Below are 27,105 nucleotides of genomic sequence, written 5' to 3'. Positions count from 1 at the left end.
GAAGACAACAGAAGAGGAGCCCAGCTAGATCAGACCAGAGACCCATCTAGTCTTCTTCTTCTTTGGTGATCACTCGTAGCCGAGTGAGATTGTCTTCCATAAACACGGTTTTAACAGTGGGTCCATAAGTGACTGTGGCCAATTCTGGATCCACACGTCCTTCCAGAGTGGGGACATAGGTTTCCGGGTGGGAGTTAATCATGGTGAGGGTTTGCCAAGCGTGCCTTCCTCTTAGCGTGTTTCTCCCTTACGTCCTGAGTTCAAGCGTCTTCAAAGCCCATGACACCTTTGGTAAAGCTGTTCTCCCACTGGAACGCTTGCAGGCCAGTGTTTTCCAGTTGTCGGTGTTTATACTACATTTTTTTAGATTTGCCTTGAGAGAGTCTTTGAACCTCTTTTGTTGACCACCTACATTACACTTACCATTTTAAAGTTCAGAATAGAATAATAATCAGGCATCTGCACAATATCCCCAGTCCAACGAAGTTGATGTCGAAGAACCATTGCTTTGACACTGGTGATCTTTGCTTCTTCCAGTACACTGGCAATAGTTTGCTTGTCTTCCATCTAGCCTACCATCCTGCTTTCACACTAACTAGCATGGTGTAGTGGTTAAGAGTGGTGGACTCATAATTTGGTGAACCGGGTTCGCGTCCATGCTCCTCCACATGCAGCTGCTGGGTGACCTTGGGCTAGTCACACTTCTCTCTGAAGTCTCTCAGCCTCACACACCTCACAGAGTGTTTGTTGTGGGGAAGGAAGGGAAAGGAGATTGTTAGCAGCTTTGAGACTCCTTAGGGTAGTGATAAAGCAGGATATCAAATCCAAACTCCTCTTCTTAGCCAAGCAGATCCCTGGCAGAACCTGCAAGCAGGACACGAACACAAAAGCTGAGCTCCCAAGCATCATATTGTTACATGCCCCCCATCTCAAAGTGGTGTGAGATTCCAGGTGTACCAGATGTGCTTATCAGGGCCTGTCAGGGGCAGATTTAGAGCTGTGTGCCCCCACTGGGCGCTGAGAAGGAGATGCGAGGCTCTGACAAGCTCCTAGGGTCCTCCCAGCTCCTTCCCAAAACTTAGTTAGAGCTTTCCCTGCTTTGGGAAGGAAGTGGTAGGGCTCCAGAACCCTGCCAGAGCCCTCGTGCCTCCTTCCCAAAGCCAGGCGCCTCCTTACCCACCTTCAGGAAGGCAGCACGAGGGCTGGGGTGGGGAGGGGTGCCAAATTTTGGGCTCACACAGGGTGCCATTGTACCCAAGTCTGCTCCTGGGTCTGTGTTCCCTTTTTGACAATGAGGCATGGCGGAGTTCTGGGATGTCTTTATGACCCATGGTTTATTTACACATATATACAACCTGAATTCAATGAAGAAATCTCCAGCATTACATTCAAAGAGATTCTGGCCTCTCCTATTGCCACAGTACTAGGTTCAAAAACAGATGTCAGCATCCTGCTTTTTTGACTCTCTTTCCAGTCCACAGCTTAATAACTCTGTTTCTTAACTGCCATTCCAACTCTTTACACCCCTAAAAACACTGGTCATACCTTTAAAATGAGATGTTATTCTGCCCCCCCCCCCCCGCCATGCGCTGTTGTTTACCCATTCTTGCTATTTATTTCTACTGCTGTATTTTATTATTTCTTTTTGCGACAACCTTGTTTTAATCAAAAGTTTGGATTTTACAAAAGTTTGTTCATGTCACGTGGACTGGCCTAGGATGCCTAACACATGGTTTCCACCAACAAAAAAATCCTGGGAACTTTAGTTTTCTTCTCACACAGCTACAATTCCTCACACCTTTTATCAAACTAGGGCTCCTAAGGTTCTTCAGAGGAAGCCCAGTGTTTAAAAGTGTGGTGTTTAAAAGGAATGGTATACTACCTCTAGGATCGGGGATAGAAAAAAGCAGGCCTTGTGCTTGAGGACTTCCCAGAAAGGTGTCAGCTTGGCCACGGGGGAGAGAGGACTCAGGGTCCCAATTCTATCCTTCATGCGGATATTTGAAGATGGCTATCATATACAGTGGTACCTCACAAGACGAATGCCTCGCAAGACAGAAAACTCGCAAGACGAAAGGGATTTTTGTTTTTTGAGCTGCTTCACAAGACGATTTTCCCTATGGGCTTGCTTTGCAAGACGGAAACATCTTGCAAGTTTGTTTCCTTTTTCTTAACACCGTTAATACAGTTGCGACTTGACTTTGAGGAGCAACTCATAGCACGCGGTGTGGTAGCCTTTTTTGAGGTTTTTGAAGACTTTGGTGATTTTTGAAGCTTTTCCAAAACTTTCCCAACACCGTGCTACGCAAGACGAAAAAAATCGCAAGACGACAAAACTCGTGGAACGAATTAATTTCGTCTTGCGAGGCACCACTGTATTTCCTCTCAGGCTCCTGTTTTCCAGGCTGATCATACCCAAGTCCTTCAAGCGTTCCTCATAAGGCTTGGTTTCCAAACCCTTGATCATCTTGGTGGGCCTCCTCTGCACACATCCCAGCTTGCAAACCTTATTAAATTGTGGCACTCAGCACTGGACACAGTACTCCAAGTGGGGTCTGGCCAGGGCAGAATAAAGGTAAAGGTAAAGGGACCCCTGACAATTAGGTCCAGTCATGGCCGACTCTGGGGTTGCGGCGCTCATCTCGCTTTATTGGCCGAGGGAGCCAGTGTACAGCTTCCGGGTCATGTGGCCAGCAGGACTAAGCTGCTTCTGGCGAACCAGAGCAGCACACGGAAATGCTGTTTACCTTCCCGCCAGAGCGGTACCTATTTATCTACTTGCACTTTGATGTGCTTTTGAACTGCTAGGTTGGCAGGAGCTGAGATAGTGAAATGGGAGCTCACCCTGTTGCGGGGATTTAAACCGCTGACCACCTGATCAGCAAGTCCTAGGCTCTGTGGTTTAACCCACAGTGCCACCCACATCCCCAATAGAGTGCAGAATAGAGGGCAGAATAGAGTGGGATTATTACTCCCCTTGGGACACGGGGGGCTCTGTGGGTAAAAGCCTCAATGCCTAGGGCTTGCCGATCGAAAGGTTGGCGGTTCGAATCCCCGTGGCGGGGTGCGCTCCCATTGCTTGGTCCCAGCGCCTGCCAACCTAGCAGTTCGAAAGCACCCCCGGGTGCAAGTAGATAAATAGGGACCGCTTACTGGCGGGAAGGTAAACAGCGTTTCCGTGTGCTGTGCTGGCTCGCCAGATGCGGCTTTGTCATGCTGGCCACGTGACCTGGAAGTGTCTCTGGACAGCGCTGTCCCCCGGCCTCTTAAGTGAGATGGGCGCACAACCCTAGAGTCTGTCAAGACTGGCCCGTACGGGCAGGGGTACCTTTACCTTTATTACTGCCCTTGAGTAATAATCAAAAACCTAGAATAGCATTAGCTTTTTTTGCTGCTGCATCACACTGTTGGCAAGGCTTGCTTTCCACATTGCTTTCCACGTGTACCACTGGCAAGCCAGGTGACCCTCATCTGACATTTGTGTAGCTATGTGCCGATCCTGCCTGTGCGCCGATCGTAACATGGGTCGCTATGTTAATTCGTTTCGTTCGTTTGGGCCCAGCCGGTCTGCATCAACTTATTCGCATGTCCTTCACGAAGACTGCCTCTGCCATTCAACCGCCCGCTCGCCCCGGGCAAGCCGCGCTCTCCAGCTCACCGTTTGCGCAGCGCACGGTCAGGACGCCGATCGCCTTTCCAAGGCCGTCGAGAGGGAATCCCAGGCAGCTCATGCGAGAATCCTCGAGGGCCGCTTTTTTAAAAAACACACCACACCTTCCTCTTCCTCCCCACTTTGCGCGCAAGAAAGGCGCACCATCTAGTTCCATAGCCGCGCGCCGGCACCCTTGGGAACCAGCTTGGGGGGTCAGAAGAGAGGACCCTCTGGCAGCTCCACCTTTTTGGCGATGCTAGCGAGGGGGAGGGGGGGCCGTCAAGGAAAGGGGAGGAGCCAGGGGCGGGGCTAAGCGCGCCGCCCCTGCCCCCGCCGCCGCGCTGGTGGCTGCGCGCAGCAGCAGCAGCAGCACCAAGGCGAAGCAGGAGCTCAGAGTTTCGGGCGCGCTGCTGGAGACGCGCCGCCGGGGCTTCCCAACACCGTCGCCATCCCCGCTCGCTACCGGGACGGAGGACGAGGAGGAGCGGCTGCAGGGCCAGACGCCGAGCCGAGGAGGTTCCGCAGCGTCTCCGGCGAGGAGGAGAAGGCGGAGGAGGGTGACGACCCGGCCGAGGCAGCCGCCGCCGCCGCCGCAGCCCGCGCGCGGAGCCCATCCCGGGCGGAGCGAGGATGCTGCGCGCCCGCCCGCCGGCGCCGCCTCTGGCGGTGCTGCTGCCGCTGCTGCTCCTGCCCGGCGGGACGCTCCGGAGCGCGGCCGGCAGCCAAGGTGAGCGCGCCGGGCGAGGGATCGGGAGGGCGCCGGGCGTAGCGGGGCATGGGGGGGGGGGCGAGCGAGCGAGCGAGTGCTTGCCGGGGCGCCCGTGACCCTTTCCTGGCGGCCCGCATCGGGCTTCGCGGGGCTTCGGAGGCGCAGTCCATCCAGCTGCCCGGATGGGAAGGATGAAAATAAAAAGGGCAGCTATCTCCACGTTGGTTCTTCTCTTCCAGCCCGTCTTCTCAATGGTGAGGAGAGGGGTTTGGGGCTCGTCCGGCAGAGTTCATGGTAGAATGGGACAGTTGGAAGGGTCCACGAGGGTCATCGAGTCCAGCCCCCTGCAATGCAGGAATCTGCCCAACGCGGGGGTCGAACCCACGACCCTGAGATTAAGATTCTCGTGCCCTTCCGATCTGGGGGTTGTGCCCACGATCTCCGCCTGTATCAGACAGGCGCCGGGAGGCATGCACTCTGCACCTGCTCAAGGGCGCCCTGGCCGTAGGTTTTGACACATCTTCCCGGGTTTGTTGCGGGTGGGAGGTAGCGGTGCTGGAGATGGGAGCTTGGGCAAAGCACTGGCATGAAGAGAACTCATCTTTTTCATCTCCCCCCTCTCATCTCTAAGATCATTTCAGGAGCAGCTTCTCTCGCCTTCGCTTTTCTCTCACCCCCCCCCCCCCCCGCCGCCCCCAGTTGCCCTCTCATCCTCCCGACTGGTAGGGGTAGTGCTTTTTTCAGGGGGTATGCACACTCCATAACCTTTTGTGAATCTAAGTTTGGCCTCACTGAGGGGCAGCATTTCAATATGATGAGTAGGAAAATGAGAGTACCCCTAAACATTTTTTTAAAGAAAAATAGTACTGGGTAGGGGGGTGAATAACAGCAGCACTTTTTGCGGGGGGAAAGAACTTGCCTGGCTCCTGTTACATCCAGGCAGAAATCTCCCCAGCGAAGGTTTTCCCCATTGCTTTCATTTAGAGACCAGGAAAATCTTCACCTGCTTTTAATGCCTACATGCTTGGCTGATGTTGATACTGAAGCAGAGGAGGGGGGGGGAAATTGACAAAAGGAGGTTTTTTTAAAACCTAGAGGTAAAAGTGTGGGCAATTTTTTCCTGATCTTTCACTGCAAGTGTGTGAGTGAAGATTTGTTTGCATTTTAGTCTAAACAACTTCTGGTTATACATACAGTATAAGGGGTGGTAGTTGTTTTGCAGAATACGAGGGCCTTCTGAATATGACTCACACTGATAGCTGATGGTCCAGAAAGAACCGTTTTCACAGAATTGCAAGGTACCCCTAAGGGTCATCTAGACCAACCCCCTACGACTCAGGAATCTCAGCTAAATCATACTTGATTTCAGCATCTTTCCATGATTGTGGTGGCCACCGCAGGCTTAGAAGACTTCGCTTCAGTGGGCTGTTCAATACCGTTTTTGTCTTATTTGGGCCAGCAGAATCACACAGTTAGAATAGAATAAGATTCAGCGTGTAGAGCTGTGGAGATGGCTCTTTTGGAGTGCAGGGGATTAGTCTGGGAGGAGTGCTTCCCCTCAAATTCTGTGGGGCTAGGATGATCAAAGAAAAACCCAGCATCCAGAAATCAGGTTGTCCGCCTGTCCCTTCCTAAGGCATATGTCTGCGTTGGTGGCAATAGCTGGCAGGTCTTATTCCTAGCTCTTATCAACTGAACAACGCCCCCCCCCCCATAATTTTTTAAATATAATTTTATAAAATTAAAAGTTGAAGGTGCCTTTAGAATTCCTGCATGTGAGTTGGTTGAGGGGTATGGGAACAGCTTGGATAGTATGCATTTAGATGGAAAAATAACTCCAAAGTGACTTATTTGTAAAGCTACTTCGTGTGTATGAAAGCCAGTTCATTCTGCTCACTTAACTTGAGCTGTATGAAGTCTGTATAAAGAGGTGCTTATAAATGACCTCCCCTATTTTTATAGCATCCCCCCCCCCCCCAGATTCTAGTATGGTGAGCTTAAGTGAGGGTTATAAGACTCAGGTGCCATTTTTGCATGTGTTGGGTCAAAGGTGTGAGGGGGGGGGGAGCAGAAACTCCTCAGCGAGGGGTGGGGAAACCCAGTTCTTCCTGCCACCAAAGAGAAGTGGGATTTCTTATCTCTTTCAGTTACTTCCATAATTCCTGGGACGATAGCCTTTGCCGTGCAATGAAATCAAGATACAGTGAGATCTGATGGGAGTGTTTGTGTGTGTGCTGGGAACAGGACAGTAAATGAGCAATTTTGCAACAGGAAAGCCAGCTGCTTTTGGAAGATTATTGGCATCTAATAGTTCTTTTATTTTGAAGCCAACGCATAACAAGGTTTGTCGCTAGATGAGGATTGGTCTTGTTATTTTGCGTGGTTTGATAGTCAAAGCCTTACTGGCAGTGCCTCTATGTGATGTGAGCTGAGAGAAAGCTTTCCTGACTATCGCCCAGAAGAAAACGATTTGTCAAAACAAAACAAAACCTTCTTTATAGGTGTAATCCCACCCCCATGGAAAAGCCTAAATTGTGGTGTCTGCAACAAACTGCTGCAGTGTTCCCGTCAGCCATTCTCTCTCAGCAGGACATTTCCTTTCTGTGGCTACTGAGGGTGTTTAGCTTTCACTGCCCCCTGTTTCAAGACTGTCATTTTGCAAACCTCAGGAATATCTCCTCCACCCTACAGTTGCCCTTTTTTGGCTGCAATGCTGTCGACACCGAACACATGAGTTTGCTGTTAGAATAAGTTATTGTAACACCTGAATACTTGTGCATGGGGCATTAGCCTCAATAATTAGAATAACTGTGTCTATAGTTATATTGATGTTTGATTGAACTGTTTGATCTGCCCTTTGTGGAATAATATTTCTGTGCTGAATGCTATCATCTGGATGACTGAATGGAGGATATTAGGCATTTCTAACACAAAGGCAATTTTACCTTTCTCACCCCCCCATGATCTGCGCTGATATGGTAATCAGAGGCTGATGGATTTGGGGCTTGGAAAATGTTCACAAGCATCTTACTTAGGAGAATGGTTGTGAAATCTGCTGGGAGTCCTTTCTTTGTGGGAGAAATCTCCTAAGCCAGGTCTCCATTGCTGATCATTGAGAGAGATGGGATCAGTTCGGAAATAAACCCAAACGGTGGTTTGTGCTAATTACACTTTGCAACCTAAGGCCAAGGGATGCGGGTGGCACTGTGGGTTAAACCACAGAGCCTAGGACTTGCTGATCAGAAGGTTGGTGGTTCGAATCCCCTCGATGGGGTGAGCTCCCGTTGCTCGGTCCCTGCTCCTGCCAACCTAGCAGTTCAAAAGCACGTCAGAGTGCAAGTAGATAAATAGGTACCACTCCGGCGGGAAGGTAAACGGTGTTTCCGTGCGCTGCTCTGGTTCGCCATGTGCTGGCCACATGACCCGGAAGCTGTACGCCAGCTCCCTCGGCCAATAAAGCGAGATGAGCGCCGCAACCCCAGAGACGGTCATGACTGGACTTAATGGTCAGGGGTCCCTTTACCTTTAACCTAAGGCCACCATGGTTAAGATCTCCCCTATATAGCACTCGTCTCTAGACATAGTGACCTATAGAGATGGATCAGTAGCATGGCTACAGTTTGCCAAAGCATATGTTACACCAAAGTGCATTGAACACATATTGTGGCTTTTTATTTGACCACGGTTTGCCAATGCAGTGCCATGCCATATCATGGTTTCACTTCCTCAACCATGGTGTGGCACGATTTCTGAATTAAGTCCTAGACTGACAGAGTTTCCTGATGGGCAATTAGGTGTATTTGTAAATACAATATACTGTATGTGTGTGTTTTAAAAAAGTTGGCACTCCCAGAAAGATGGATTGAGGTAGGCAAAATATAGCTAGGAAGTGATTGTATTTATGCCTTGGCAGAAATCAGTTGATGCTATAATTTTGCTCTGTGCAGCATTAGTGAGGGGCCTGGGTGTCTTTCTACTTAGATGGAAAGCATGGGTTTATTCCCTTAGGGAAACATAGTTTCTGACTGAAAAGTACTCGGTCAAAAAGCCCAGAGTTGTGTGGCACAGTGCTGACTGAAAATTTCAGCTCCGGGAGAGAGTCAGAGCTGCTGTAACAGACTGTTTTCCCAGATCCATCTTTTGGGACCAGTGGCGTAGCGTGGGGGGTGCAGGGGGGGCCGGCCGCACCGGGCGCAACATCTGGGGTTAGGGCAAATCCACGGGTTAGGGGGCGCAAATCCACAGGTTAGTCGGCGCAAATCCACGGGTTAGGGGGCGCAAATTACTTGCCTTGCCCCGGGTGCTGACAACCCACGCTACGCCGCTGTTTGGGACAGTGTATCTTGCAGCTCATAACTTTGAGATGTGTGGGAAGCCTTTTCAGTTATACCCTCCTAATATTTCATTAGCATGGCAAAATGAAATTAACCCTAGTCACATCCTACAAAGTCAACATACGCGCTGCAGGAACGACTGACTTTGTGGAACTGAGCAGGTTATTGGCTTGAAACTGCAGAGCCAAATTTGGAAGAGGATTGGGTTGGGGGGGAAGGTTGGAAAATAACCAATGAATTATGCAGTCAGAAACAGGATTGGTTCACCTTGTCTACTTGGCTGCTTCCGTTCACCCTCTGTTCTTGCCCTTTTAAGAGGGACATGGCATTAGAAGTGAACCAGGGTTTATTCGCTAATGGCCAGTTGGTACCATTTGGAGGTTTATTTGTAAACAAGCATTATTTGACAAATGCTTTGCACACCAGGGGGTTCCTTGGCCAATTATGACCGAACAACACTGTCTCTGGAAGTGGCTGGCCTTGCAGAGAGCCAGCCACCATTCACTGCAACAATAGTCACTAATGTCCTTTTTCTAGGGTCCTTGGAAGTTCAGCTCCCCGAAGCGTAGCTGTACTCCTTCCAACATGTGGAATAGAACTGAGGATCACTTGAGCTGGTTCTGCAGGCTGATGGAAAAAGCTTAAACTCCATTTTTATAACCAGTGTCAGTTTTTTTTTTAAAAAAGAAGATTATGGGCCCAATCAAGATTTCATTGATTTCAGCGAGTTGGCATATTCTTAACTCTCCCCCGTTAAAATGAACGAGTCTTGAAACTATTAAAGAATCTTGCTGTATAATCCAAATAGACTTTTTTATTTTTATGAAGTTTAATTTTCCGGCAAAGATCTTTAATCGCTTGGCTTTGTAAGGGCACTGGTCTCCCCCCTCCCCCCCCCCCGCTTTTCTTTGAGAGCTAATAATTGGAATTTTCTGTGGCCTTGTAACAAATATTATATCGCTGTTACATCTGAGTGAATGTTAGAGGATTTGGTTCTGGATAGAGAGATTTCTAAAAGTTAACCTGCCTGCTCTTCAGAATTACGAGTGGATCAGCAGTGATACTTTAAAGCAGCTAAGTTGAAAAGCACTCGTCGAGATCTCCAGAAAGCAATGCAAGGCTGAAATAGGTTTTTGATTAGCACTCTAATGACATCACTGCTATACTTTACTGGTCAAGACCTAGCTCTTTTTTTAAATAGGTTCTTGCTGCTCAGTTGTGCTGCTAAGGCAGGCACCCCCAAACTCAGCCCTCCAGATGTTTTGGGGCTACAACTCCCATCATCCCTAGCTAACAGGACTGGTGGTCAGGGATGATGGGAATTGTAGTCCCAGAACATCTGGAGGGCTGAGTTTGGTGATGCCTGTGCTAAGGGTATTACGGTTTTAGCTCAGCACTGTTTGTTTAATTGCATGTGTTGTAACTTGTAGGCTACAATCCTGCACCCACTGACTTGGGAGGAAGTCCTTTGGAACTCAGTGAATTCTCCACCCCCGGTAGCCACATATAGGGTTGCACTGTTAGCGTGCCATTTTATGTGCACCAAATAGCATGTACAAGCAGCACATGACAGCCATATAAAGTCGTGAAATATTATAAATAGTAAATAATAAGCGCTGTCTCCGAGAAGCTCTGTTTCAGGTATTGCTTTGCCAAGTAGTTTTCATTCCCCTTCTTCAAAAAATAAATAATAACAATAAAAAGCAGGTGTGGGGATCAAGCTGTTACTTGAACTTCAGATGAAGAATTGTGCTGTAAATGTATGTACAGGTGTTTTCATAGTGATGTATCCCAGCGCTCAAGGGAGATGTTGTATCATAGTGGCTCCATTTATGATTCAGACAGAGTAATGGTTCTCAAAGGGTGTGGCAAGAGTGGCAGGAAGATTCAAAGACAATCAAAGAAACAATCAAAGAAACAGTGTAATATATTCCAGCTCAGTTTCAAAATAACTTTTGTTTTGGACACGACAAGGGTGCCCTCTATCCCCTCTTTTATTCATTTCAGTCCTGGAGGTGCTATTGAATATGATAAGGAAGGACCGGTTGGTACAAGGGATAGAGGTCGGAGTGAAACAATACAAATTGAAAGCTTTTGCAGATGATCTAGTTTTGACACTGCAGGAGCCAGAATCCAGTACAAAAAGAGCTCTTGAACTTATATCTGAGTTTGGTCGGGTGGCGGGATTTAAGTTGAACAAGCAAAAAACCAAGGTTTTGACCAAGAATTTGACACTTACAGAAACAGAGGGGTTTCAGAGAGAAACAGAACTGAATGTGGTAAAAAAAGTGAAGTACCTAGGGATCTATTTGTCTTCCAAAAATTTGAATTTATTTAAGGACAACTATGAAAAATGTTGGTCGGAAGTTAAGAAGGATTTAGAAATTTGGTCAAGATTGAAACTTTCCTTGTTGGGAAGGATTGCAGCAATAAAAATGAATGTGTTGCCGAAAATGTTATTTTTGTTTCAAACCCTACAGATCGTGGACAGAGTGGAATGCTTTGGAAAATGGCAGAAGGATATATCTAGGTTTGTCTGGCAGGGCAAAAAGCCCCGAATAAAGTATAAAATATTAACAGACTCAAAAGAAAGAGGGGGGTTTGCCCTGCCGGATTTGAGGTTGTATTATGAAGCTGCAGCCTTCTGCTGGTTGAAAGATTGGTTTTTGTTGGAAAACACCGATGTCCTAGATCTGGAAGGTTTTGATAATGCTTTTGGCTGGCACGCATACCTATGGTATGACAAGGTTAAAGTTCACAAATTGTTTAAAAGCCATATTGTCAGAAAAGCAATTTTTGCAGTCTGGACGAAATACAAAGACTTATTAGAGAGTAAAACACCGAGGTGGTTGTCACCGGTGGAGGCCAAGGCTCAAAAAAGACCCAATATGGAGGCCCATTGGCCGAAATATTGGGAATTAATTGAAAAAATTGGAGACAGTTGGAAGTTGCAGAGCCAGGATAAACTAAAAAACAAGGTGCGAGATTGGTTACATTATGCTCAAATTCAAGAGGTTTTTAAAATGGATAAAAAAGTTGGTTTCCAGGAGGAGAAATCGAAACTAGAGACAGAATTGTTAGAACCAAAGACCAAGATTTTATCTAGAATGTATAACCTGCTGCTTATGTGGAACACACAGGATGAATTAGTTAAATCTGCTATGATAAAATGGGCACAGGATGTTGGACATAATATTATGTTTGAAGACTGGGAAAGGTTATGGAACACCGGAATGAAATTTACGGCATGTAGTGCCTTGAAGGAAAACATTATGAAAATGATATACCGGTGGTACATGACCCCAGTCAAGTTAGCTAAGATACATCACCTGTCTGACAATAAATGTTGGAAGTGTAAGGAAGCAGAGGGGACTTTCTTCCATCTCTGGTGGACCTGCCCAAAAGTGAAGACCTTCTGGGAAATGATTTATAATGAATTGAAAAAGGTATTTAGGTATACCTTTCCCAAGAAACCAGAGGCCTTCCTGCTGGGCATGGTAGACCAGAAATTGCCAAAGAAAGACAGAACTTTGTTTATGTATGCTAGCACAGCAGCAAGAATACTCATTGCTAAGAGTTGGAAGACACAAGATTTGCCCACGCTGGAGGAATGGCAGAAGCAGTTGATGGACTACATGGAGTTAGCTGAACTGACCGGCAGAATCCGAGATCTGGATAAAGAAACAATTGAGGAGGACTGGAAAAAATTTAAAGACTATTTGCAAAAATACTACAAGCTGTATGAATCTTAAGATAGTGCATGATTAGGAAAAGTTATGCTTTTGTAATCATGATTAAGTAAATTGTAAAATAAGTGATAAAAGAGAAAAGGAGACAATGTGAATTGAACATGTTATGTTTATTTTAAAGGCACTGAAACTGAGATACAATATATCGAATTTGGGTACATAACATTTGAAAGTTACAATAAGGCATGAAATAAGGTAACAAAATGCTGACATTGTTAAATTTAAATAACGCAGAATCGGAAGGGGTGGGGAAGTCCAAGTTGTTTTTGTTTGTTTTTGTTGTTAAAAAAAGGGAAAATTTGTTTCTTGCAATTATGTTATTTGTTTGTAACCTATAAAACTATGGAAAGAAACGCAATAAAAAATTTATAAAAAAAAAAAACAAAATAACTTTTGTTTTGACGCACATCCGGAAACAGTATCAATACCTCTCTTCAAGAGCATTGGCTATTCTTCTACAGTTCTCCACAACAAACTGTTGTGAACAGGGATTTTAAGCTCTGACAAATATGAAAGATCAGAAAAGAGAAAGGCTTCTTTGTGTTGATGAGGAGAGAAGAGTTTGCTTGTCTCAAATTAGACCCAATATCAATTACAGTGGTACCTCGGGTTAAGAACTTAATTCGTTCTGGAGGTCTGTTCTTAACCTGAAACTGTTCTTAACCTGAGGTACCATTTTATCTAATGGGGCCTCCCGCTGCCACCGCCACGCGATTTCTGTTCTCATCCTGAGGTAAAGTTCTTAACCCGAGGTACTATTTCTGGGTTAGCGGAGTCTGTAACCTGAGGTGTCTGTAACCTGAAGCGCCTGTAACCTGAGGTACCACTGTACCGGGGAAAAGCAAGCTCACACCACTCATTGAGTTTGTATACATACTTAAAGTACATATGTAAGAGGCTCATTTATCATTATATTTTGGGAATGATTTGTGTTCTTATGCAGCTGCATTGTTTTATACTTTCTGATTATATTATAAAATAGCTCTGTTCTGTGTTATAAATCAAGCACTGCTAGAAGTTGTTTCTTTTTGTTTTCCAATGTATTTTTTTATCAATTAAAAAAAAAAAAAAGCCTGGTGTGGCGAGAGCAAGTTTTTATTCTGTGTGGCCCAGAGGGAAAAAAAAGATTAGAGAATTCACTGGTTTAGAGAATCAGAAAAAATGTGTGTTTGTTGCATCCCATCCCTCCTTCGTAGTTTCCCTTCTCTATTTTCTGTTTAGCATTTACCATACTTTATCATGACAACTATGGCAGCTTTGGAGAGGTGATTTTTCTCAGAACTGACCTCGTCTGAAGAGGTGTGCATGCACACAAAAGCTTATACCCAGAACAAACTTAGTTGGCCTGTAAGGTGCTATTGGACATTTAAAAAAAAAATTAAATTTATTTTGACTTGTCAGGGAGAGATAGAGTTAAATATTGTCTCCTCACCTCCAGGATCCTGGAGCCCTTTAAGGCTTCTCCATGGTTGCTATTAACAAAAATGTGTGTGTTAATTGCATTCCTGCAATTAATGCCCCATCTAGTTTGGCCTTTAGTCAAGGTTGTAAAGTTGCAATTGAACTTGTTCTTGTTTTGTCCTTTTCTGGGAAAGGAAACCATGGAGATGCGCAGAGTAAATACAATCCCTACATAGTTTGGATCTTCCTTAGTACTATCTTTTAGTCTCCAGTTGACAAAAGAGGGAGCACTAGAATACAAGATTCTGTTTTCTTCATGCTTTTCTCTCTAATGAATACCCAATGTGGAGGCTAAGAAGATTGGAAGACAATAAAATTAAGGGGGGGGGGATTGCACTTAATGTAGCTTTTCCTATAATTTTTATTTATCTTTTTTCCACTGTTAGCTATATATATGTAGCATATATATAGCATATACATATATATGTAGCAACAAAATAATTTGTTCGTTATTATTTTGAAACTGCCATCTGAGCACAATCACAAGAAAGTAAGCCATTAAACTCAGTGGGATTCACTTCTCAGTAAATGTGTTTAGGGTTCAGAGTTGTTGCTTTTTAAATAAAAAAAATCTAAGATTGAAATGTATGTTAATCAGGCAACTTGTAGGAGAAATAACTGCTGACACCAGCATCCTTTCTAGAAACTAATAAGTGTGTGTGAGAGAGATAAAAGTGATTCCCAGATATAATTATACAGTGTAAATTTGGAGAAATTAAATCTAAGGCTGATGAACCTAATTGTCTTGATGATTTGAGAAGAGCAGGCGCTCATATTAAGTCACTTGTTCCCACATTCTTAGAATGTGGGTTTTACTTTTTATATGCATGATTTAAAGAGAAGGAAGGTGGACAGACCAACAGAGTTTGTGAGATGGAGCCATGCTAGAGACATCCTGCTGATAATTGACTTGCATGGAGAGTGTGCTGTCATGATAGACACGGCATTATTCCATCAATCATGCATGTTGTTACATCAATGCATTAAATTAATTAGGTGCGTCCATATGCGAAGTCCCTATAAGTAGACTACAAATCTGCTTTAACCTTCTGTCAGTAAGGTCAAATGTATTCTGTTGGCACATCATGCAATTTCTTACAAACAGGATAAACTTGATTACTTTCTTTCTTACTTTTAAACAATCTTAAAATCTTAAAAAAGAACTTAATTTGTTCTGGAGGTCTGTTCTTAACCTGAAACTGTTCGTAATCTGAGGTACCACTTTAGCTAATGGGGCCTCCTGCTGTAACCTGAAGCGTCTGTAACTTGAAGCGTCTGTAACCTGAGGTACCACTGTATATATATTCTGGGGCACAGTATCATTGGACTCCTTTACAAGGAAAAAGTTCAGATTCGATGACCAGCTTCAATGCCAAACTGTAGCAGTAAAAAGTGAGCTTGCTTCTGTGTGTGTGACCTGTGGGTTATGTTTTCTAAGATTTTCCCACAATCCTTTGTGCTGGTCAGACCAAAGGTCTACATCAGAGGCCAGCAAACTTTTTCAGCAGGGGGCCGGTCCACTGTCCCTCAGACTATGTGGTGAGCTGGACTGTATTTTGAGAGGGAAAGCAAATGAACGAATTCCTATGACCCACAAATAACCCAGAGATGCATTTGAAATAAAAGCACACATTCTGTTCATTTAAAAACACCAGGCAGGCCCCACAAATAACCCAGAGATGCATTTTAAATAAAAGGACACATTCTACTCATGTAAAAACATGCTGATTCCCGGATTGTCCGTGGGCCGGATTTAGAATGTGATTGGGCCGGATTCGGCCCTTGGGCCTTAGTTTGCCTACCCATGATCTACATAGTCCATCATTCTGTTCTCACAGTGGCCAACCAAATGTCTGTGGGAAGTCCACAAGCAGCACATGAGTGCCATACCACTTTCCCACACTTGCTCCCCATCAAATGGTATATAGAAAGGCATCTTTTTTTCTGACCCTGGAGAAGCCATCACTTCTAATAGCCCTTGATAGCCTTATCCTTCCTGAGCTTCTGCAGTGCTGTACAATGCTTTCTTAGTTTAATTTGCCCTATAATGCATGTTGCAGTCTTAAAACTGCTTGCCTTTTTAACTTTGGTATTTACGTTAGTTTAGTTCGGTGGTTCTCAAAGGGTGTGGCGGGAGAGGATGGCAAGCGTTGCGAGAAGATTCAAGAACAAAGAAAACATTTAAACATTTTAATATAGTGTAGCATGGCATCTAAATAACGTTTTAAATGGAAGATCCAAAAAGAGGAAGGCTTCCTTGTTTGGATGAGGAGAGTTTGTTTGTCTCAAATTAGACCTAAAATAAATGAGATAGCCCAGAAAAAGCAAGCGCACACCTCTTGTTGGGTTTGTATACCTACTTAAGGTGCATGCAGGTGGCAGCCATTTTAACTGGGTCCTTTTGGACCTGGGAGAAGGCAGAGTGGGGCAGAATGGGGCAGGGCGTGCTTATACACTTATACACTGACGCATGCAGGGGCCGGGAATGGAACATCCATGCAAAATGATTGCTTCCTGTATGTAAGAGGCTCATCCATCATTAGTGACAATTCCAGGGTTTGTGGCTGGATTCTGTAGAATAGCCTTGCAGAATCAGCGTGTAAGACCTTTTCAAAGATGCGGCACGCCTTTGTTTTCCCAGGTGACATGATTCCTCAAGAGAAAGAGGAAGGAAACGGTGAGCTTTAGGAAAGTGAACAATTGTTTCCATTGCATGGATGGAACTTTCAGCATTTTCCGTGTGTTGTAATTGTGACTTCTACCAAGGCGTCGTCCCTTGGGGGAAAGGGCTTCTGTAAAGCTTCCTTTTGCTTTGCACAAAGGCCCTAATCTGTTACCGGCAAGAGAGCACCTTGGTTACAAACGGCATGTGCTCATTTTTAAGAGAGAGGGAGCTGAGCCAGTGTGGTGTAGTGGTTAAGAGCAGTGGACTCGTAATCTGGTGAACCGGGTTCGATTCCCCGCTCCTCCACATGCAGCTGCTGGGTGACCTTGGGCTAGTCACACTTCCCTGAAGTCTCTCAGCCTCACTCACCTCACAGAGTATTTGTTGTGGGGGAGGAAGGGAAAGGAGAATGTTAGCCACTTTGAGACTCCTTCAGGTAGTGATAAAGTGTGATATCAAATCCAAACGCCGCCGCCTCCTCCTCCTCCTCCTCCTCCTCCTCCTCTTCTTCTTCTTCTTCTTCTTCTTCCCTCCACAAATGCAAGAACAGGTCATTTCACCCAGGGCACAAATTGTCTGCACTTCTGAAATAAAACTTCTGAATTGGTATATTTTGGCTTGCATTGTTTCCCCCCCCCCAGGGTTTTTATAGTAGCAGGAATTCTTCTTGGAAGGATGGGATTTGTACAGAGAAAAGAAGGCTAGGCTTGAAGGTTAGTCTAGTTGACCAGGACAGGGGTGGAGGGCGGTAGTTACGGGTCGCCCCGGGTGTCACCACTGAGGGGGGTGGCAAAATGCCGGCCGGCACTCACCACGGGGCCTGCAGTGAGTCAGAGCTTGGGTTCGCGCAGGCTCTGCGCTGCCCAAACGGTCCACCCCCTGCCTCTCCCCCAGCTGTAGGACGGCTGATTGGGAGGAGACAGGCAGACTCTGGAGGCCCACGGTGGGCCCTGCCCCTATGGGCAGCTCGCCCCGCCCTTGCCCTGCCCCTGTGTGCGGCCCGCCCCTTGGCGCATCACCCCAGGGGCTCAAGCGGCTTCCTCCGCTGCTGAACCAGGGTGCTAATTCTATAGCTTTAGCCCTGAGAGGAGGATGGGGAAATGGCGGAGGAATTGAGGTCTCCTCTCACACAAACTACCGGTATGCATAGCCTTTCTCGGATTTCAGAACCTTATCAGAAGTTCCTAGAATCATAGAATTGCAGGGATGGAAGGGAACGTGAAAGTTCATCTCGTCTAAGTTGTTAATGTACAGTGGTACCTTGGGTTACAGAGGCTTCAGGTTACATACGCTTCAGGTTGCAGACTCCGCTAACCCAGAAATAGTACCTCAGGTTAAGACGTTTGCTTCAGGATGAGAACAGAAATCGCGTGGCGGCAGCAGGAGGCCCCATTAGCTAAAGTGGTGCTTCAGGTTAAGAACAGTTTCAGGTGAAGAACGGACCTCTGGAACGAATTAAGTTCTTAACCTGAGGTACCACTGTACTTTCATTCTTTCCCGTGTCCATGAAATCTAGAATTTTGTTGATTCTTTAATGGATACTAGTGTGTTCATGAACCGGGGAACCTCCAGAGGCTTCCTAAAACTGCAGTTCAAAATAAAAACCTTACTTTCACCCATTCTCTTCCATTTTATTTTAAAATGCAGGTGTTAATAAAATTAAATGGAAATAAAGGTAATTAATGCAATTGTGGGTATTGATTTTTTTTGGGGGGGGGGGGTTACATCATCTGCATTACCATGGGTAATTACCATGGGTACCATAGTTAAAAGAATTGCTTTATTCAAGACTGGAAAACAAAGCAAAACACTTGCACAAATACAGTTCAGATTTTGTACCCTAAAAAGCTGTTCCTTGTTTGCTGGAGCTCTGAAGAGGAACATTTCTGTTGGAACAGGGGATTCTCACCACTGCATTTTTTATTTTTTTTTGAGGGACCTCGCTTGTTAAATTTGAAGGTCTAGCTGAAAGGGTTAGGATAGCTCAAATTTCTTTAACTGAAGCAACAGAAGAATTCAGGCAGTTTTGTTGCCTGTAGTTGAGCTTTTTCTGTGTCACTCTCTGCTCTCCCACCTTATCTAGTTTAATAGTATGCATGACATATTTTGTTAATTGCATTCTTTAAAAAATGCATATCGGGGTATTGGATTACCCAAACTTCTAGCAAAATGCTTTTCTAGTAGAATTGCATCCATTTCAAAATGCAGAGGAGTTCTTTTCTCTCTCTCCGACGCCCTCCTTACCCAATTAGGTATTGATTAGCGAGGCTGGGTCAAAGTTGCAAAATGGCACAATGCAGCTTGCTGTCTGTTGCCACCACAGGAAAACTCTTCCTTTTCTATGTGCTTGAGCATTTGTTCTGGTGGCCTCCTACATGCATAAACAGTGTTAGCATCATATCATAAGTGCCTGTTCTTCCTCACCTGGTCTTAAAGGGATAGTGGCTCTTTAAAACAGAAGCTATAGGGCCGAGCCAAAATGCAGGCCTTCTTTTCAGGGAGCCTTTTGCCCTCTGCCCAAATTTTCCCAATTTAGCAATTGTGTGTGTGTGCTTAAAGAGGTGAACATTTTGACCTCCTTTTCAAAATGTAGGCAGTCCATAGCCCAAGCCTTCAGTTCTGCTCTAGACCTTGGCATGTATCTGGTGACATCAGGCACACATGAGGCCCTACAAGACTTTGTGCATCTCCAGTGACAGGGCTGGGTACTTGGAGCAGGTCAGCAATAATTCACATGGCTTCAGTGAAGTTAACAGCCCAGGAGGCTAGGCCTAGAGAGCACAGCAACTCCTCCTGGAAGATCTTGCCCCATTGAGGCAGCTGTAGGGACTTGAAGGTCCTTGCTTTGCCACAGCTCCCTAAGTCTCCTTCTCCCCATGGTTCCTTCCCAAGCAGTCTGATGCTCCACATCATCTTTGCTCCACCTCTCCATACCTCTTCAGGTTCTGGGGGACTAGGGGAGAGTAACTCGTAGCAGAAGGGAGACCCCCTGGCTTCTTCAGCAGCTTGCCTCATCTCTGCCTCTTGGCCTCCGCTTCTACCTCTGCCTCTGGAGTTCTGTCTGCCACAGACTCTTCCTGCTCACTCAACCCTGTTGCCTCTTTTGACACCTCCTCCTCCCAGTCTGCTCCCTCTTCTTCCTCTGACCACTCATCCTCATCCCACCACCAATCTTCTGGTTTTGAGCCTTTTCACTTGGGGGTTCCCTAGCTGGTACCTCCCTCCACTCCTCTACACCCAGCCATTCCATGGCCAGATGTGAATCTAGGTCCTCATCTGCACCCATCTTTTGTGTACCAGGTTCCAGTTGGGAGGACCCAGTTCACCTCTGGAGAGGTGCAGACTTTGTGGAAGCTTGAAGGCTCCCTTGCATGTCTAGCTTGGCTGGGCATCATAGAACTGAACCAGTATCAAGTGAGCTTACAGCTTGGTGCAGAAATAGACTTTGCCTCAGACCTGGGAGGCTTTTCACTTTTTCAAACAGAGAGCAGCATCTTTAGCATCCTGCAACTGCTGCTTGTTAAGGAAGGAGTATGTCGGTCCCCTCCAAGAGAGAATTGTGTCTCGTTTCATTTTGGGAGCTCATTCCATTGTACACATGTTCTTCTTCTGATGGTGTGTTGAGCATAAAGGCTATTTATAACCAATTTCCTTCCATAGCTGGCTTTCTGTAGCACCTAAATAGATTCATCCTAGTATAAAATCTCCTTTTCTTTCATGCAAATAATTAATAAAGTATTTGCTTCGTACAGTGGCGTTTTGATTTCTTGTGGGGGTTTCACCTGTCTTTGGCGTTTTGATTTCCTAGATCACTGAATCCGTCTCTTGGTTTCAGGAGTGGTTTGGATTTACAGCTTTGCAGAATTACTTAACACAACAGGGAGAACGGCAGGGAAACAAGTAATTGCTGTGGAGCAATGAAATCAATAAGGATTTACGAGGGGAGAAAAGTTTTGACTTCTAATGATGAAGGGGCTTGAACGCTTTGGTAGAGCCGAGAGGTCTGGGCAAGACGGTCTTCTGGGGCAGCACTGGAGCTCTGTTGTCACCCTCAACTTGGGCTTCTAGCCAGAGCAGGTACTTGCTGCATGAACACTTCACTGCAGGGGAAGCCAAAATGATTCCTTGCAGATGTTGCTGCAGCTCTCAGCATCCCTGACCATTCGCCATGCAGGTGGGGGTTCATGAGAGCTGAATAACAAAGACTATACCCCAGGCTTCCTCAAACTCAGCCCTTCAGATGTTTTTGGCCTACAACTCTCATGATCCCTAGCTAGTAGGACCAGTGGTCAGGGTTGATGGGAATTGTAGCCTCAAAACATCTGGAGGGCTGAGTTTGAGGAATAATAATAATAATAATAATTTATTATTTATACCCCGCCCATCTGGCTGGGTTTCCCCAGCCACTCTGGGCGGCTTCCAACTGAATATTAAAAACAGTACAGCATCAAACATTAAAAACTTCCCTAAAGAGGGCTGCCTTCAGATGACTTTTAAAAGTAAAATAGTTGTTTATTGCTTTGACATCTGCTGGGAGGGCGTTCCACAGGGCAGGCGCCACTACCGAGAAGGCCCTCTGCCTGGTTCCCTGTAACCTTACTTCTCGCAATGAGGGAACCGCCAGAAGGCCCTCGGCGCTGGATCTCAGTGTCTGGGCTGAATGATGGGGGTGGAGACGCTCCTTCAGGTATACTGGACCGAGGCCATTTAGGGCTTTAAAGGTCAGCACCAACACTTTGAATTGTGCTCGGAAACGTACTGGGAGCCAATGCAGATCTCTCAGAACCGGTGTTATGTGGTCCCGGCGGCCACTCCCAGTCACCAGTCTAGCTGCCGCATTCTGGATTAATTGCAGTTTCCGGGTCACCTTCAAAGGTAGCCCCATGTAGAGCGCGTTGCAGTAGTCCAAGCGGGAGATAACTAGAGCATGCACCACTCTGGCAAGACAGTCTGCGGGCAGGTAGGGTCTTAGCCTGCGTACCAGGTGGAGCTGGTAGACAGCTGCCCTGGACACAGAATTAACCTGTGCCTCCATGGACAGCTGTGAGTCCAAAATGACTCCCAGGCTGCGCACCTGGTCCTTCAGGGGCACAGTTACCCCATTCAGGACCAGGGAATCCCCCACACCCGCCCGCCCCCTGTCCCCCAAAAACAGTACTTCTGTCTTGTCAGGATTCAACCTCAATCTGTTGAGGAAGATTGAGATTGAGGAAGCCTGCTATACCCACTTAATGGGTTTGCTACTATGCTGTAATGTGTTCTTCCTTGCTGGTTAAGTCTCAGGTCGCCTGCCATGACTGGAAGAGAGGGCAAAGGGTACCTGTTATCTCTGGAAACAGAATATGCCGAGGCTGATGGCTAGATGTGAGTGAGGATGAGTAATAGAATTGTTGCCAGCAGTATGCTGATGACCACGGCTCTACTTCTCCTTTATATCTGCAGGGATGGCAGTGGATGTGCTGGACCATTGTCTTGTCTCGGTAATGGACCAGATGAGAGCCAACAAACTTGAAACTCAATCCAGATAAGACAGAGGCTCTGTTAGTGAGCTGGATGGATGGGAGGTGGCCTGCTCTTGATGGGGTTACATTGCTTCTGAAGGAGCGGGTACACAGCTTGGGGATACTTCTGGGTCCATATCTGTCACTTGAGGCTCAGACGGCACAGAGTGCCTTCCATCAGCTTTGGCTGACGGTCCAGCTGTGCCCCTTTCTGGACAGGGATAACCTGTTCTCTGTGCTCTGGTAATCACTAGGTTAGATTACTGCAATGCGTTATACATAGGTCTGCCTCTGAAGACAGTCTGGAATCTTCAGCTAATGTGGAATTCAGCGGCTGGGTTGCTCATCAGGGCAAGATGGCTTGAGCATATTACACCGAACCCTGGCCCTGACTGCACTGGCTGCTGGTTAGTTTCTGGGTCCAATTCAAAATGCTTGTTTTGACTTGTAAAGCTTTAAATGACTCAGGACTGCAATACCCCAAGGACCGCCTCTCACTATACAAACCCACCTCAACTCTGCAGTCATCATCTGAGGACCTTCTTTGTGAGCCCCGTCCATGAGAGGTCCAGAGGGTGACAACATGAGAATGGGCCTTTTCAGTGGTGGCCCCCAATTTGTGGAATGCTCTCCCATGAGAGGCTGTCTTTCGAGCTGCCTTTCAGACTTTTCCCATGCTCCAACGGTCATCAGGGGTCAGTTTTATGCTCTTTCATTATTTATTATTATTATTATAAAAATATTCAATGATCATTTCATATTGTTTGTTGCAGAATGATTGTTCCAAGGTACATGCTTCATGACCCCTTTTCTTTCATACTCAGCAAATCAGTACACTGCAAAACCAGATTTGGAGGTGGTTGTAGCCGAGTCGTCTTTTATTGCTAGCATGCTGTCTTGAGGACTGGTCCGTTTTGGCTAAATGTGAGAGATTCAAGCCTTCATTGTTACGAATTTGGTGCTCTGTCTGTTTCGTTCACTAATTTTCTGCAAACATACGCCATTTAGCTATGTTGCAAAACTGAACCTAGTGGGTTTTTTTTCATGTTTTAATTAATGTATGCAAAATAACTTTGTGCTATCAAACATTCCATCTAATTATATTCATTACTTGCTTCTCCAGGACAGGTTTTAATTAGTTATACAACAATGTAGATCAATACTCATCGTGCACCCATTGCAATTTGCAAAGCGTATGCACTTTCCTGGATGACTTAATTATTGTAACTGTAGCAGAGAGATTTCCTCTAGCTATGTTGTCTTTTTGCCCAAGTCTTCCTTTGTTCTTAAAAATAATAATAATACCGTCTTTATAAGAATATGCTCAAATACACCCATGCGCCTCTCAATTATCTCATTGTGCGCAAATAACTTCTGGTGGTTCTTGCTCACTTCTGGGTTCCTGCAACAGTCGTATTGGCCACTTTGTGCCGCAGATCTCTTAAGGGACAAATCTAGAAATGAAAGTTTATTTCCTATGATCCATTTAAAAAATGGAAACACAGCCTTGGAGTCAGCATTGGAAGAGTGGCAGAGAGGGAGACCCTATAGCCACTATAGCAGGACGGAGGGAGCACACCGCCCCTGGCACCATCAGGGAGGGGAGTACCATCACGGCTGCCCCCCCCCCGGACACACACCGCCCCACCCCAGGGACGCACACCATGCCCCCACCTGCTCTCCTTCCCCGGTGCTGGAGCATGCAGCTTTGCCACTGCCTATAGCTCCCTCTACTGTGTGGAGGACTTTTTTTAAGGAAACAACAAACAACAGCCTTGAAAGGTAGCAGTTGGAAGCAAGAGAGCAGTGGGAAGGGCCCTTTCCTTTCCAGACTTTAAGGGTGGTGAAAAATGCCCAACCCCATAATGCAGAGTTTGGCCCTTGGACCTCTTAGCTTAGTGCAGTGATGCCTTATCCATTGCCCTTTGGTTCTTGTTTAACCCCAACCCTCATCACCACCAGCCAGAACTGCCAGGGAGTCATAGTCTAGCAATCTCTTGAGGGCCAAACTTAAGTAAAAGGGGAATTTTTGTATATAAGCTATCACCACCTTCCCCACACCTCCTCCTCTCTTCTTATTTTAAAATTGTTTTGCTGTACATTTGCTCTCTAACTCTTCAGAGCAAGGCTTTCTAGGCAGGAGAGTGTATGGCAGTCATAGGCAAACTCGGCCCTCCAGATGTTTTGGGACTACAACTCCCATCATCCCTAGCTAACAGGACCAGTAGTCAAGGATGATGGGAATTGTAGTCTCAAAACATCTGGAGGGCCGAGTTTGCCTATGACTGGTGTATGGGATGTCACACAGTGGCTTTAAAAATAAATAAATCTCTAACTACGTATAGACTTCAAAATATTTTTTTAAGGGAAATTCTATCCGTGAAGGCACTTTCCTGGTCCACTTCAGCCACAATGTCTTGCTCTAGGGAAGGATTCAATATATTTTTTTGGGGGGGGGGAGGGATTGCTCTAAAGAGCCCCACACTGGTAAGGAGTCTCACCTGGTGGGTGGGCGGGCAGCAGCTTATGAGAAGAAAGTAGGGACGCAGGTGGCACTGTGGTCTAAACCACTGAGCCTCTTGGCCTTGTCGATCGGAAGGTCAGCAGTTCAGATCCATGAGGCGGAGTCAGCTCCCGTTGCTCTGGCCCAGCTCCTGCCAACCTAGCAGTTCAAATGCATACCAGTGTGAGTAGATAAATAGGTACTGCTCTGGCGGGAAGGTAAACGGCATTTCCATGCGCTCTGGCACTCATCACAGTGTCCCGTTGCACCAGAAGCGGTTTAGTGCTGCTGGCCACATGACCCAGAAAGCTGTCTGTGGACAAACGCCGGCTCCCTTGGCCTGAAAGTGAGATGGGCGCCGTACCCCATAGTCACCATTGACTGGACTTCTGTCCAGGGGTCCTTTACCTTTTTTTTTGAATGGGGAGAAACCAGGAGCCCAGGGGTGCTAATTTTCCCTTTCATCCCACACTTCATGAAGCAATTGCATTACGAAAGGGCCGGCTCTGTATGGAAGATTATTCAGCTATGTGAGAAGCAGCTTAGTTCAGAAGTGGGCATGGGTCATTTTTCCCAAACAGATGTTCACTGACATACAAAGGTCTGGTGAGTGTGTGTGTGCCCTCATGTGATGTTAGCGTGTTTTAGGTGCTTCCTGATAAAGATATTGGCTGCTTGCTGCCCTGGTGCCAGAAGGAAAAAATGAGCAGACCTGAACAGTGTGCAGCATAGTTGTCTTGTTGCCATTTGCTGAATATTTTTTTTTGTTTAAAAAAAGCAGAACCTCAAATGAACCTACTGAATTTCTTAGAGTAGTGCAGCACAGTGACTTGCTTGCAGATTGCCTCTTAGTGGGAAGTCTCCCTGAGAAGAACGGTTTCTAATTCTGATTACACCACGGGCAATTTCACTTTGTTTACAGCAGAAGGGTCCAGATTGGGCATGCTTCATAACTCCACAATAACTGGATCTGATTTGGTTTTTTAGTGCGAAGAAGGGCCATAGCTTGTTGATAGAGCATATGCTTTGCATGTGGCAGTTCTCAGCTTCCAGCCTAGGCGTCTCCAGGAACGAACAATATAGGCAGCTGTCTAATCCTGGAGAAGAACCATTGTCAATCACAGTAGACATCACTGAGCTGAGATGGAACAATAGCCTGCCTTGGATTAATGCAGTTCCTATGTAACTTTAATAACAGAATTATCAATAAAGTAAAGATGGGGTTGGTGTAGTTTCAAAAAATATCTGCAAAAATTAGTAGGGAATTATGAAAAACAAAAAGCCTCTAAGATGAATTGGAAATGAATTTATTGCCATCTAAGTAACGCCTTCACCCTCTTACAAAATTAGGCTTTGTGTTAGTTTAGCAGGGATGTGGTTTTGTTTTTTTTAACGCTCAACAGACTGTTAACTAAAAGCCCAAAATGGAAGCTGCTATAATTTTCTTCAGCTTGCTTAAGTGTGTGCAGATTCGTTTTTTAATTATGCCCTCTCTGTTTGGACTACGGATTTTAGGTAATGCAAGAAAAATGTCGTAAGCTTGGGAATAGTTTATTACTATTTAATGCAAAACTGTCTGTTAATTGGCTGGGGCAGAAGCTGCAGATTTCAGCTCAGGCGGACAAAACGGAGTGCAATTCTACCTAGAGTGGAAGGTGCAGTCCGCCGAGGATTGCTGCTTCACCGCCTCCTGAAATCCTAAAATGCAAGATGGGTGCTCCCCACCTGCCACCCAAAGCACTCTCATAAATCTCAGCTCTCTCATGGATTGTTCAGTGCAACAGACTAAGCCTGAAATCAGTTTGTCAACAGATTCGTCTTGGGAGTAAGATGGTAGGTGCCATCAGTCTTGGGCGGACTGTTCCCTTTAGGCCTTCCCCATAGCAGTTCTGGAACTCCATTCCCAAAATCATGGATTCACTGTTAGAAGCCAAAGGCTACCTGGGGCTCAGATCATGTGAAGGTAGTCAACTTTGTGCCCTGCAGATGTTGTTGAACTCCAGCTGCTATCAGCCCCAATGGCTATTGACCAAAGATGGTGATGTTCTCCAGATCTCCACTGCAACTGCCATCGCAGTGGCTGCCTCTATTTTACTAGCGCTTTGTCTCCCCTGGGACTGGTCACCAGTTTTTCTTGACAAATGCCATATCTCCTTCTGTGTGGCAGACATTTGTTTCTGCAACAAAATGGAACTGCTACCAGATTTTAGATTTGCATATATGTGTGATTGTGGTTGGCTAGCTTCCTTTCCAGGGAAAAGTGTAAACTCTAGGGAAGGGGACTGAAGAACAAAGGCAGGGCTCTGTTTTCTACTAGACTTGAGAGCTTTTGCTATTTGCTCCCACTATGTTTCATTAAGCTTGACCTTTTCGGCCAGCTGGACAGTCCGGCTTTGCTGTCTTGGATGTGCTAGGTGACATCTTCTGACCCTGCTGAGAAGTACTGGGCTCTGCCTCTACCTCACCAGGCTCCATTCCAGATCCCAGACTCTGCCCTCTCCTGGGGTCTGAGTCTAGCAGCCTTGGCAACA

The 27,105-nt window shown here is 46.1% G+C and overlaps 1 protein-coding gene across 10 annotated transcripts in view; it reads left to right on the top strand.

Moving 5' to 3' along the window:
• The first annotated feature begins 4,002 nt into the window (after window positions 1-4,002).
• Window positions 4,003-27,105, top strand: part of EPHA5 (EPH receptor A5) — a 243,872-nt gene continuing 220,769 nt past the window's right edge. For 8 of the 10 annotated variants that reach the window (XM_077917600.1, XM_077917599.1, XM_077917598.1 and 5 more), the window contains exon 1: window positions 4,003-4,379. In XM_077917600.1, the coding sequence (XP_077773726.1) occupies window positions 4,283-4,379 (97 nt within the window). In that variant the 5' untranslated portion in view covers window positions 4,003-4,282. The remainder of the gene's footprint in view (window positions 4,380-27,105) is intronic. The other 2 variants (XM_077917603.1, XM_077917602.1) reach the window with 1 other exon arrangement.

Source organism: Podarcis muralis, chromosome 13 (genome assembly GCF_964188315.1).
Source record: "Podarcis muralis chromosome 13, rPodMur119.hap1.1, whole genome shotgun sequence".
Taxonomy (NCBI): Eukaryota; Metazoa; Chordata; class Lepidosauria; order Squamata; family Lacertidae; genus Podarcis; species Podarcis muralis.
Note: the sequence above shows the minus strand (reverse complement) of the source record. Positions and strands in the feature narration are given on the sequence as shown.